At 37.8% G+C, this 13,840-nt stretch overlaps 1 protein-coding gene across 1 annotated transcript in view; it reads left to right on the top strand.

The window, feature by feature from the left end:
- Positions 1-78: 78 nt before the first annotated feature.
- The window catches only part of LOC134170808 (uncharacterized), a 108,177-nt gene continuing 94,415 nt past the window's right edge, over positions 79-13,840 (top strand). The window contains exons 1-3 of the mRNA XM_062632539.1: positions 79-224; positions 1,251-1,313; positions 2,085-2,147. Of these exons, the coding sequence (XP_062488523.1) occupies positions 128-224; positions 1,251-1,313; positions 2,085-2,147 (223 nt within the window). The 5' untranslated portion in view covers positions 79-127. The remainder of the gene's footprint in view (positions 225-1,250; positions 1,314-2,084; positions 2,148-13,840) is intronic.

Below are 13,840 nucleotides of genomic sequence, written 5' to 3' on the forward strand. Positions count from 1 at the left end.
ATTGCCCCACCTAAAGCAAAATAATTACTTATGAAACAATCATGACCAGACTGCAGAATTTATGTACTGTATGAAAATACCAATTTTTCTCTCAAACGTACATATATTTGGGTTTGGTTTAGGAAGCATGCTGTGCAGTATTTCAATTAATCTTTGTTTTTGTTCCCTGTTTATATGTTTTCAAGCAGAAGAAAAGTCTATTGTGGTAGCTAGAGGAGTAAAAAGTAAGTGTCTTCATTTTTTCTTTATCTTCATGTTAATTTATGCACAGGATAATATCATATTTGCCTCTTGTATCTGCTGGTTTCAGAAAATATTCCTATACCTTCATTTTTAAAGGAAAGAAAAGACTCTTTGCTTAAAGGCTTGTAGCTCTATGTTTGTGTCATTTTGCATGGTAGTAAAACCTGGTTTCTTATCCACATTCATAACAGCAAAACATCACAAAGAGAAAACTATATTTCCACTAGCTACATCAACACCCAAAGCCATGCAGCACAAACAGAAGGTAACAAATGCGGATTTTTGTGGATGAGCAGTTAAAAAAACAGTTAGAGTAACTTTTCTTGTACTCGTGTATTCTTTCCCATCAAAATGGGGACTCATTTCCCAAAGGAAAAATAAGAATTATAGCTTCTTCATTTTCTCTACTGAACTCTCAATGTTCTAGCTAATAACATTCATGGAATAAGTAATTAAATTGTTGTAGCTTTTTGTAAAAAAAGCAAAAACATTATCGTTATTTCTACTGTTATCCAATTAATTGACAAAATAGAGGCAGATGCTTTTAAAAGAACAAGTCATGTTCTTTTACAGATGATGCTTTAACTGCAGTTCTCCAAGAATAACAGAAGTGCTGTAATTACAGTTTCAAAGTTTCAATTCCTTAAAAGTGCTGTAAAATATATATATGCAGGCTTTTCATGGCATTATGCACTTAATCGCAGGTACTACTTTTGTGGTAGTTTTGCTGGCAATCAGATTTTATAAAAAAAGCAGAACAGGTGAACAGTTACTGAATCACCACATTAACTTTTAGTTACATCAGGTTAATGGGCATAATTGTTTGAATTAGTAATTACTTAAGTAATTATCTGGTGTACATACTGGTTTCAGTTCCATCCTTAGCACCCCATTCACTCTCTGAGTTTCAAGTTGTATTTGTGCATTTGTGTATTTTATGTGTGTTTGTGTGCACATATTTATATCTATGTAAAATTAATCGTCTGAACTTCTCTTTCCTCTTTTAGAGAGAAAAGATGAAAAGAAAAAGACTGACATAAAGAGGGCTACGACTGAAACTAAGAAGAAAGGTATGGTTTGGAAATATTTCTTTCTGGCTTCATTCAGTTTTCATTTCCACTCTTGGCTCAAAGACCTTTTTCTTTTTTATGTTAAGCCTAATCTGATGTCTGATGTGGTCTGTGTCCAATATTTTCCAAATTCTTTTCCTGACAAATAAAAAGTTCCATTTGTTGCCCATCTATGGGCTTTTTAAAAAAAAAATAATGAAGTCCCTAGATATAGCAGGACATAGTGATACTGCCATACACAAAACTTATGAGAGAGAGGCTCTGTCCATGGCACATTACTTTCTGAATGTGAGGTAGCAGTATTTATTTATTTATTTTACAGAATTACAACCAAAACTTGCAGTGACCAAACTGCAAAGCCTTGATATCCATCTGAACAAGAATTTGGACCATTCCTTCCCAGGAAGCACCCAAAATCCACTAAGGTCTTGCTTTCATGGGAAAATATTTATGTCATTCATTAATTCTTAATGACCTCATTTAAGCTTAAGCTTAAAGATAGCACATTCACTCACTGATTTTTTCAGAGCTTTTGATGAATTATTAAGGGTTCAAATCATCCAGAGTTGATGCATAATGATTAATTTCCATTTTCAGTTATTGCTCTGGGGCTAGTTGGGTGCAAGTGCTATAAGAGAATAATCTGAATTAAACTCCCAAATAAGTCACTTTTTTTTCAGCGTATGCCCACTAGGATTTGGCTGACTGCATATTTGAGTGCATCGTTCAGAATTCTAGCATATCAAATTACTTTCTTTAATTAAATCTTAGATAAAGAAGGAAAAAAAGAGAAAGCTCATGAGAAGACAGATGTCCCTGAAAGTAAAAAAGCAGGTAAGAAATTGAATTCGGTCTTTCTCTACAATAGCTATCTGACTATTTAGTGTGAGCACTTTCAGGTTTTAAGTATTTGAGATAGGGGCATATGTAATTTATATTATTTAAGAATCTAAGCTGGAGATAAATATCAAAGCATATTTATATATACGTGTGTGTGTGTGCGCGCGTGTGTGTAACGTTTTTAGTGTTTTATGCATATTATATGCATATATGCATTTGTGTATATATAATACATGTAATTTTCAATTCTGTGATCTTGGGATTTTTGCAAACACATAAGAAACACTGCTTTATCTTATATGCTAAATCAATCAGGAGCATAAGTAGTTTCAAAGGGTGTATGGCATGAGAGGCCTGAATGAGCTCATAGATTTTTTTGATTATTTCACAAATTCAGCTCATTTTAAGTAGTAACGGTAATATCAACATATCAAACCACTTAGTGTGGTATAAAACAGTTATCTGTCTGAGGATTTGCCCATGCCCAGGAAGTATTTTTTTTTTTAATTTTAAAATAAAGTTATTAAATGTCCTGAGCCTAATCAGTTGTATTTCATACCATTTAGCATAAAAAGATATTTTTTTCAAATATATTGGAAGTTAAGTTTGGGGTCTTCTTTGCACTAAAATTGTTGAAACTTTTCTGTCCTGTTATTTCAGTACATTTGCAAGTATGTTTAATGCAAAAACCACAAACATATCTCCAGTAAGTGACACAGCCTGTGAAACTGTTTCATTAAAATGAGGTCTCATTAAAATCAAGGAGAAACAAGATGGTCAGTCTAGTGGTTTGGTCATGATCTCAATGCCTAGAAGCACTGGTCCTACTTGCTATCTTGTCTGCAAGCTGTCAATTACTCAGATGAACCTTTCAGTAGACTAGAGTAATGCCTAAAACCATGGGGAGAGATTTAAAATAAGATTGAAAGATTCAGAACTATAGTTTCTATGTCCTCAAGACAAGCCTTGTGCTTTGTTATCTATTTATTAAAATCTGCTGAATTTTGTCAAAAGCTGAATGGATATATGTCCCATTATTTACTAACACCATGGATTAGAGATGCAAATTTCAATATGCAACTGGCTTCTTTGTCATCAAATCCTACATAGTCTACATGAACTTTCCTATTCAAGCATTTATGGCTGGTAAGAAAATGTTAATTTATGTTTGGTGCAATATAAAAATACAGAGAATGACATGGAATACCTTGGAGTACTGTCCTGACAGCATCATATTTAAGCGTGCTTCAGCCTTTTATAGCAGGGAGTGGCACACTGGGAAAGGCATGGTGTTGAAAGGAAATACTCTTTTCCAAGTTAAGTTGCATATTTAAATGCACAAACACAGATATAAAAGGAAAATATACTGACAACCCAAATATCTTTCCTAATTTTGTTCTGGTACTAAGCTTGTATTTCACTTGAGAATATAGAATTGTAAAAGATTACATTTTATGGCAGAGCTGCAACATAAAGTTATTAATATGTTCATCTTCACAAGCTGTTGCTAAATCCAATGAGTCATCCTACCAATGCTAGAAAAACACAAATTAGACAAACTGAGACATCCGCACATTTCTGTCCCTTTTATTAGCTCTGTAGGTTGCTGCATTTTGAAGAGTTTACTAGCCTTTGTGTGAGAGGATGGTAATCCATAATATATTCTAGCTACACATGTTGCTGTTATTCCTCATTCAGCTTCATCTTTGAATGCATTTATACCTTCTAGCTTTGATTGGCAGCACCTATTGTTATCCCTAAAAGGTTTTAAGCCTGAAATAATTGCCACATTTGATCAACAGAATAGCAGTGCATAGCCCAGTTTTGAAATGAGGCTCCTTAATGTCTGATAGCATTTATATGCTTTGGCCAGACAGAGCAAATGAACCTCAGAGAGCTTAAATCAGCAGCGTAGATAAGCATCCAAAAGCAAGATTTTAGGAACAGCTTCCAATTTTCTTACCTTTTCCCGTTAAAAGGCTAGGCAACTGTATTTTTAATCCTCCCATTACCTCCGGATGCCTCTGATTTGTGTCTCATTTTCCTTCCTCTAAACTTTGGCATCCCTGAAGTCGATGTGCACACGCACCATGGTGCCTCCTCACTGCCACCAGCACCCATCACCATGCCAGCAGGCAGCTCGTTCTGCCACAAGCTGGCTGACTGGCACTCCAGTCCCACTTCTGCTCCTCACCCTCACATACCTCCTCCCAGAAGACTCACCTCTGACAGGAGGTCTATTAACCACGTTTTCCCCATGGAAGAATGGTTGTGTATATAGACTGTCAAACACAAAAGAGAGAGAGAGGGAGATGGTCCAAAAGCATGAGGTGATAAATTAGTCTTCAAAATAATGCTCTGAAAGCAGCATTTTATTTTTCTCCATCTCTATTCCTTTAACAAGAAATACTTATGATTGCAAATACAGACTATTTTTGCTGATTAATATTTTAGATTATCCCTATTACCCAAGAGAAAATTTTATGTCTGATGTTACAAGAATGGGGCTTTTTATGGCTCTCCATTAACTGCATCCCCATGATGTATTTGTTTATTTGCATGCTAGCTCACTTTCATCTGTAACTCTCTTCGTCCATTCCTCTCTAACTCTCTTCATCCATTCCTCTCTAACTCTCTTCCTCCATTCCTCTCTCTCTCTCTTTTGGCTGCTGCAGAGGAGCAAGAGTCATCTAATGTTAAATGTTCTCAGTCTTTAGTACAGAGCGAACTGTACGATTCTTAATTAGTTTTTAAAAATGCATTGTAGATGAAGCCACATTAATCTTCTGACCTTCATCTCGTACAGAAACATTGTTTAATTGTCCTGAAAAATATATAATTCTATTGTTACAAACTCAGATATCTTGCTTAAACAAACATTACTGTCAGACACAAGGGTCTGGCACAGTCACACTTCAAAACATTTTACAAAAATCTATTTAGTACTCTGGATAAAGAAGGAGCTACATTTCCAAATCTCTGTGAAAGGAATTGCTGAACCTCGACAGAGACAACCTCTTGCCAGGACAAAGCTCCCAGTGGTTGGGACACATCACCTTGGAGGAGTCTAGCCTGCAGTCTGAGAAAGGAGACTCTCTCTGTCAAAGCTTCGGTGCCCAGCCTTACATGAAAATGAATATGCAGAGACTGGTATTCTCACGTACTCATAGGTTGCTTGCAGACTGTTTCCTGTTGGTCCCTTTCTCAGAGTCTCAACAGTTTGGAGGTTCTAAGCTCCTTCTTGTAGCAGCTTTCCTAAAAATTCATGAAGTTCACACACATCCTATGTGTTTAAGTTTGATTGCTTCAAACTCCTTTCCCACTTTGTTTTGGTTCTCACAACAAATAACATAGGTAATAAATGAGCTTATAAAGCAATGAAAATGTCACCCTAGATCATCACACCATTTCCTAACTAAGGCTCTGCTCAGCTGTCGTTGATGATCTTGCCTTCCTGTTGTTGCTGCATAATTTCAAATAATAATGCTAATAAAAATACCTAGGTCTTGTGAAGCATTTTTTTATAATATGACTTAGAATGACTTTAGGAAGATAGTCAGAGTCTTTTCTTCCACTTTCTACACAAGACCATTTAGGTACAGGCATGTCTACCAGGCTATTTGTTCATAAAGCTAGCTGGATTAAATATCCCAAATTTCTATATACTTTCATTATTTCCCTAATGCAAACCCAGGACACCAACCAGTGCAAATGATGTTTAGGAAGAAAATGGTTTTGATTAAAAACATAAGGCCTGATCACCTGGACAAGTGTTCAAGAATCCCTACATGCTGACCCTCTGCGACAAACATCTTAATCGTAACAAACCTCCCCAGGCAGTTCTGCTTAGCAGACATAAAACAGACCTGGTGTGCAGATCCACTGACCACAGATCAGGGAGAATGATCTGGCTTGTATTTTGTTGTGTTGGTACAGGCATGCTCCCAGCAAAACATCCAAGCCTTTCTAAGGAAAATTGAAATCCCTATCTAAATCAGGGAGCTAGGTTGTAGTGGTTGCACATCCACTTTGTTGTGGATGCATCTTTCATAGAATGGTAGCATCATTTAAGTTGGAAAAGAACTTTAAGATGGAGACCAACCATGAATGCAACACTGCTGAGATCACCACTAAACCATGTCCCTAAGTGCAACATCTACAAGTCTTTTAAATACCTTCAAGGATAGTGAATCCACCATTTCCCTGGGAGTTTACCTTCAATCCCATTTTAGAGAAGGTACTTTATAGTACTAGATAGGCAGAGCAGATTAGAGGTGATCAGGCAATGGCAAATAAGACCTACCAGGTTCCAGTCATTTTTTGCATGGGTTGGTCACAGATGCAATTATTTAATAGGAAATTGAGGAAAAAGACCATTTTATGCACTGTATATTCTTTGTTATTGTGCTCTAAACAGACAGGAAGACAAATTATGCTGATCATTTTTTAATTCCTGGTCTTAACAACAACAACAACAACAAAAAATCCATTTAATTTTGTGACTTGCTTGGCTCAACCATTACCGACAGTCTTTATATTCCCATTACAATAAAAGGACAACTACTGACACCTGGTGGCCAATTACCTTTTCCTTTTATTCTATGCACGTAGGGTATTTTGTTGTTTGCTTTTAAATGTGGCAATTTAAAGAGTTTGATGATGAAATGATGATCCTGCTACTTATTTCCTCACAATCCTTTCCTATTGCTTTCATGGCTAATAAGATAGAATGCCATCCAAATGTGACACTATTCTCAGAAGAAACATTTTGGAATAACAGTACTTTCAGCTCTGTCAGAAAAGTCAAAATTAATTAAAACACACCTTATGACATATAATAAAAAAAATTCTTTGCATACCCACTGATCTAGACTAGAAACACACCACGTTGCCTGAAATGTTTTGGGTTGCTCTGTCTGTAATAGATGCAATGCCTCATCTGGGATCCAAATTTTAATCCCAGGTCTTTTTCCGAGAAGCAAATGGGTTGTGCTTGCACACATTTGTAGGAAGCCATCTCTCTTGTCTCTCAAGAGCAGGGTTTGAAACTCTTCACCCTGCCCTGCCCACTCCCAGGAGTGTATTTCCAGCTAGGAAATAACTGAAGTGCTGACAGCTTTCAGCAGCCCAGCTTGGGCTCTGCCTTGAGTCTCATGTTCCCTTAATGTGAGAGATGTCACATGATAAATGTCAGCAGATGGAAGTGTGATAGGTACTTTCAGAAGAATCCATTGTCAGACCTGAAAGGGCCAAGTAGGCATAGAGGAGGTTTCAATTTAGGCCACTTACAACAGCAAATTGAAGTTGTGAAGCCAGACCAAGAGACCCAATGGTATTTTGGAACTGACTGGTCACATGCGGAAAACAAAATACATTTATTCCTTAATTTTCTTGTGGCTTATTAGACAAAATAATAAGAAAATAGAAAAACTGGAAGCCTGTTTTTAGGGTGGCTGCCTCAACATGTATAAGGTAGGAGTTTTGAGGGGTAGAACCCTTTGTCACTGTTTCTTTGTTTAATGCAAAAAAGACTGTATTGGGTTGACCCTGGCCAGCAGCTGAACACCCACACAGACACTCATTCGTTCCCCACCCACCAGTGGAACGGGGGAGAGAAAAGGGAGAGCAAAAGTGAGAAAACTTGTGGGTTGAGACAAAGCTTAATAAGTGAAAGAAAGAGGAAAAAATAAAGTTATGCAGTTGCAATGGCTCATCAGCTGTCACAAGCAGACTAATTCCCAGCCAGTGTGAGCAACATCCACTCTTCCTCTCTGCCCTCAGTTTTTATTTCTGAGCTTGACGTTATATGGTAGGGAGTATCCCTTCAGCAAACTTGGGTCAGCTGTCCCAGCTGTGTTCCCTCCTAACCTCTTCCCAGCTTGGTGGGGGCAGCTATAGTAGGAAAAAGAAAAAGCCTTGGTGGTGCATAAGCACTGTTCAGCAATAATCAAAATGGATATGTTAACAATTTTAGAGCCATGAATCCAAAGCACAGCACCATACAGGCTGCTATGTAGAAAGTTAACTACATTCCAGCCAGTACAGGAACCTATAATTCATGTTTATTTGCATCTAGGTTTAGAAAGGTTAGAAATTTAGTAACAGAAATAATAAGCAATGAGTTGCCTAGAGATTCCTCATAAAGACAAATGTATAAGAGCAATAATTAAGGGAGCATAGTGTGTTATGAATTGAGAGCAAATTCAGGAACAAATCACATTAAAGCACACACACAAAAAAAGGAAAATCAAGTTATGGACCTTAGAACTCTATGATCTAGGGTTTTACTTATCAATATTCTTTTTACATCTTTCTCTGCTAGACTGTTAATCCACTTGTACATTTGGCTTGCAGTTTGTACAACCGTTAGCAAAAACCCTGGCTCTGGTCTCATCCTATGATTTCTGTTAGTAATATGATTCTATGAACCAATGCCCATACACCAAAGCCTAGAAAACACATTTAGTTTTCCCAGCTGGCTGAATAGAGCTTCAGATTTCCTCTCTTGTACTACAGGCTGACTCATTCCTGACTAATCTTGCTCATGACACTATTATGTGTGTCAGATCCAACCTGATTTTTAATTTCCTACCCCTCCTCGCCTGGATCCTATTCATAACTCAACTAATGTTTCCTCATATTTTTGCATTAGTAGATGCTTCTGCTTTCAGACAAAAGCTATGCACTCAGCCTTCAGTACAGGTTGCATTTACTAACCATCAGAAATGCTAGATTAGAATTCCTACGCAGTTACTAGCAGGTGATGTTACTCACTCTTCTTTCTCTGACGCAGACAGGGTTTAGACTTGACTTTGAGAACAATTTCCTGTTTGTTGGGCTTTGTATAACAAAATCACAGAAAGTGGAGATGGAAATGACCTACTAGGTCATCTAATCCTTCCTTCTGGCAATGCAGGGTAATTCCTTACAGAATATCTTCAAGTGTTTTATCCAGTTGAGTTTTAAATATCTGATGTAACTAGGCCTCCATCAATTCCCACAGAAGATTATTCTACAACTTAATAGATCTCACAGTTAAGAAGTATTTCATTCCATTCCCCCTAAATTTTCCTTTGCTTAATTTTATCCTATTATTCAGAGTTATATTCTCTTCTGACACTCAAGTACAGTCTTTCTAACCTCAGGGCCCAATTCCCTATTGCCTCATGTGTTATATTGCCACTTACATTTACATCTGGAAAGAAGCTTTAAAATTGACAAGGTGAATGGCAAGTTCATATTTTTTCATACAGCCATAACATCATAAACCTAACAACAGGGAACACAGACCATGACCACGTTTCACCTGTGTACAAGGCACTGGACTGACTAGGACATGCATATCAATACAGTGTCCAAATAAGAGAAAGAACGGAAAAAAGTAACTCGAATTCTTTACAAATTAAGGATTTTCTTCACAGAGAAGAGTAGAGTATTCTCTTCATCTTATCAGAAAGAGGTGAGTTTGTTATTGTGGATACTAAGTACCTTCACAGGGGAAACAAACAAACAAACAAACCCCACAAAAAACAAAACCCAAACAAAGCAAAGAAAATAATGTTTCTGCCTACTATAGCTCCCTTTAACCTAATAGGAAAATAACATGAATGAATGTCTGGGAGCTGAATTGAATCCAGACTGAAAATGAGATACATTTTCTTAGCACTAGGAGTGATAAACTACCACAGCACAGGGGTGTATATTGCTTTCCCTGATGCCTGCAGAAGATGATTGTTTACCTAATGGAAGATACACATCTGCTGAAAAGGTGCCTAGTAAAATGTAGGAGTCTTTGACAACAGTATTGAACTAGATAACCCAGTGGTGTGTTCTAGCCTTGGACATTATGGGGTTATATCCTCAGAGATACACAAGCAAAGCTAAAAGAATGCTGTGGAGGGCCAGGGAAGAAATGCAGCGGGAGACAACCTGTCTTGCAGGTTCGTTGGAAGAACAGAAATTCTTTTAAATGTTATTTTTATAACATTTAATTCTATGTTCCATCAGCAGCAGCGATTGACAACATGATTTCAGATATTTAGATGCCTAAAGGTGTAGCATGGTACCTGGTGGGATTTACAAGCATGTCAAAGTAGGCCAGGCACATAACTGCCACTGATTTTCTGAGACAACTGAGCTCCTAAACAGCTTTTGAAAATGTACAGAGGCTGCAAGGTCACTGTGCTGTTTCTGAAAATATTGTCCATTATTGCCTGCAGAAAGAGTTCTTCAGCTGGGAATGGTAACATCATTTATACCAAGACCAAATCAAACACTCATGCCCTTTTAGGACATGGTTAGGGTTCAGTGTTCAAGAGCTAGAAATCAGGTAAAATGCAAAGAGGTAAAGAATTAGAAACAAGTTTTTCCTACCTTCCCTTTGTCTCTCACTTCACCTTAACAGCTGACTCAATGTAAGGCAAACTCTTCATTGTGCTTGATGTTGCAACTCTGAGGTGAAAGACTGACCTCCTCTTTCATTTAGTATGAATCTGCTTTAGAGGAACCTCCATCTCCCTTCCCATCCTTGTTCAGTTCCATGTGTTGTGCAAATAAAACTCTAGAAGAGAAGGTGGTGAATATTTCCTGTGCCTTCTCTGTACATGAAATGTTAGCAGTAGACGAATAAGTTTTAAGCAAATTCTAGTGGCCCCTTTGCTTCCTATTGTGAGTTGAGCACTTTCAAGACTATGCTGAGTATTACTCAGGCCAGGCCTGCTTCTTTGTGCTCGTTCTTTTCCATCTTTGCACAAAACAGGGAGTGATGTGTGAAGGGCAAATGGTGAATGACAGTGGTAAAATTTGATTGGGAAAGAACTAAAAATGTCAACTCTTTAATAAATACCGAGAAAAGGGAGGAGGCTTGGGTTGGTACTACAAAGTCCCTTTTAGATGAGGTGGCAAGAGAATCTTCCTTGAACGGAGCACAGAAGTCAGTGTCTGACAGGCAATCTCTTCTGACACTGCATTGCTACTCTTGTAAAGAACTTCTTAGAGAAGTGTGACACTAGAAATAATCAAGTTTGAAGGTGATATATATTATATCTAAAGTCCACAAGGTAACCAAATAATCAGTTTGCATTTGGACTTTCAAATATACAGAATGAACTACCTGTGCTGTGCAACCAGCTGGATGGCATAGCTCTAATTAAAGAATCTAATTTATTGCAGCAATACTGTTTATGTTGGTCTTGGGATTAATGTAATGTTTATTTTTCCAGTCACACCCAGAAATAACAGGATTAGAATATGCTTATGCATCAAACAACACAAAGTTAATCTTTAAAGGAAGGAAAACAGTTCTGTGCCCTCAAAATGTATATCTGAGTCAGTAGGCCTGATATTTGGGATAATTATTCTATGTCAAACATCCATTTACAGGCACATCACCCAGGTTGCAATGACGTATCTAGGCAGTGCTATGTATTTTCTGCTGTCACTCAGTAAACAAGTTCAAGGCTTGACCCACAGCTAAATAAAGTTAGTGATAATCTTAGGAGTTTGGGATCCGACTGATGTTCTTTCCTTTATTTCCTTTACACTTAAAAAGGCAAATTTCCCCTTAACTTTGAACTGAAGTTTTAAAAGCTTTTACTAAGTTTTAATGAATACATATTTGATAAAGACTTCCATGTCACTTATTTGAAAGTATACTTCAGTCTCTTGGATGCCTTTCCCCTAGAAAGCTTCATAGACCAGAGGCATTCCTGACTTATGAGAGCATCCTTTACACTTCACTCTTAGTTACAATTGTTTAACCTTGCAGTAAATGTTCCCAGTAGCCATACTTGTTCTTTCTCTTTTTCAAGAAGCAGAGCCAACTTTGTGGCTTTGCTATAAGTAACTCAGAGATACTGTCAGATGAAGTATTATTGAATGATTAGCATAATAGAACGGGCAGGTGTTCTTAAGCAGAAGACCCATGCATAGCTGTGGTTATAACGGCATTGATTTTTTAGCTTGTTTGCAGTAGGTACTGCATGAGGTTGCTTGCTTATAGATTTTGCTTCACTTATGAGAGTGTGTGTCACCTATATAGATGAATGGATGGACATTACATTATTCAAGATCTCCCTTTTAACAGAGTGAGAAATTTGACTGCATTTGAGTTCAGAAGAACAGGAAGTATCTTCATCCTAGTGATTATGTCTACAGATGCCATCTGTACATCCTTCTCTCTAACAGAAAGAAATTGATATGTGTTGAGAAATACAGAAAGAGGTACCAAGGGATGCATGACATGCATACACTTAACAAAGCCTATTCTGACTATAAAAAAAAATTCTTCTTATGCTTCACTCAACAAGTATTGGTGCTGAGCTTTCTTAAGAAAGATATAGGCACTATATCCTCCATAATTTTTTGAGAAAAGCTAAAAAATGATGAAGCAACCTTTCAGCTGTTATTTTTATGCTAATACAATGGACAGTTTATTTCAGAAAATGATTAGATTCTTAAATGTTAGGAATTGATGTTATTACCTGCACTTACAGCACAGTAAAACATTACCTTTCCCCTGAACAAATTCAGCTTGTGTAATTAACTGTACTTAGAGCTTCCTCTATGTGGGTGACTGTGATCTTGCATCGTGCTTGAAAGTTTTGCTTTTTTAAACCACTCCTGATGAATGCAGAAGGCAATGGAACATGTTTCCACCTGCTCTGCAGTGGGGGAGACTGAATCCATTTCAGCAATTACAAAGTAGAAAGGAGAAATCACTAATTAGTGAAACTATGAATCACTGATACAGTTGAAATTAGCCATTCCCAAAGCACAGGCTGTTTCTTACAAGTGTAGCTGAATCACTTGTTTGCTCACATCCCCCTCTACTCACTTTTTTTTTTTTTTTACTCTATTGTACTTTTCTCAATGATCTTGGGAAATCTGTTTGAGGTAACATTTAGTATTTTAGCCACACACATTGCCACTCAACTTTCAGGAAACTTCCATTAGCTTTAGGATACTACCTGCCTCTGCTGCTCTGCTGCTCAGGGCTTACAGGCCCCCGATGGCTGCACAGAATATAATGCTTCTTTGTAAACATGATGGACATAGTAGAAGCAGCACAGTGGGGAAGCAACACATGCAAGGCCTGATGATGATAAGGGACTTGGAGATGCCAAATAGAAGGAAGGGCAGCAGGAGGGCCAGGAGACCTCCTTGGATGGATAAGGAGCTGCTGAGGAAAATTCAAAGGAAAAAAGAGGCTTTTAAAAGGTGGAAGCAAGGACAGGAGGCCTGGGAAGAATACAGGGATGTTGTCTGGGAAGCTAGGGACCAGGTTAAGAATGCTAAGGCCCAGTTAGAATTAAACTTGGCTAGGGATGTTAAAGATAACAGGAAGGGATTCTATAGGTATGTAGCAAATAAAAAATAGACTAGGGACAATGTAGGCCCCCTCCGGAAGCTATCAGGAGAACTGGCTACACAGCATTTGGAGAAGGCTGAGGTTCTGAATGACTTCTTTGCCTCAGTCTTCACTGGCAAAGGCTCTGACCACACCACCCAAGTCTTGGAAGGCAGATGCAGGGACTGTGAGAATGAAGACCCTAGGCCGACTGTAGGAGAGGATCTGGTTTGAGACCATCTTAAAAATCTGAACGTGCACAAGTCCATGGGTCCTGATGAGATCCATCCGCTGGTCCTGATGGAGCTGGAGAATGAAGTTGCTAAGCCACTGTCCATCA

The sequence above is a fragment of the Pezoporus occidentalis genome, unplaced genomic scaffold, assembly GCF_034315485.1.
Source record: "Pezoporus occidentalis ecotype Australia unplaced genomic scaffold, CSIRO_AGI_Poc_V1 ctg39, whole genome shotgun sequence".
In the NCBI taxonomy this organism is placed as follows: domain Eukaryota; kingdom Metazoa; phylum Chordata; class Aves; order Psittaciformes; family Psittacidae; genus Pezoporus; species Pezoporus occidentalis.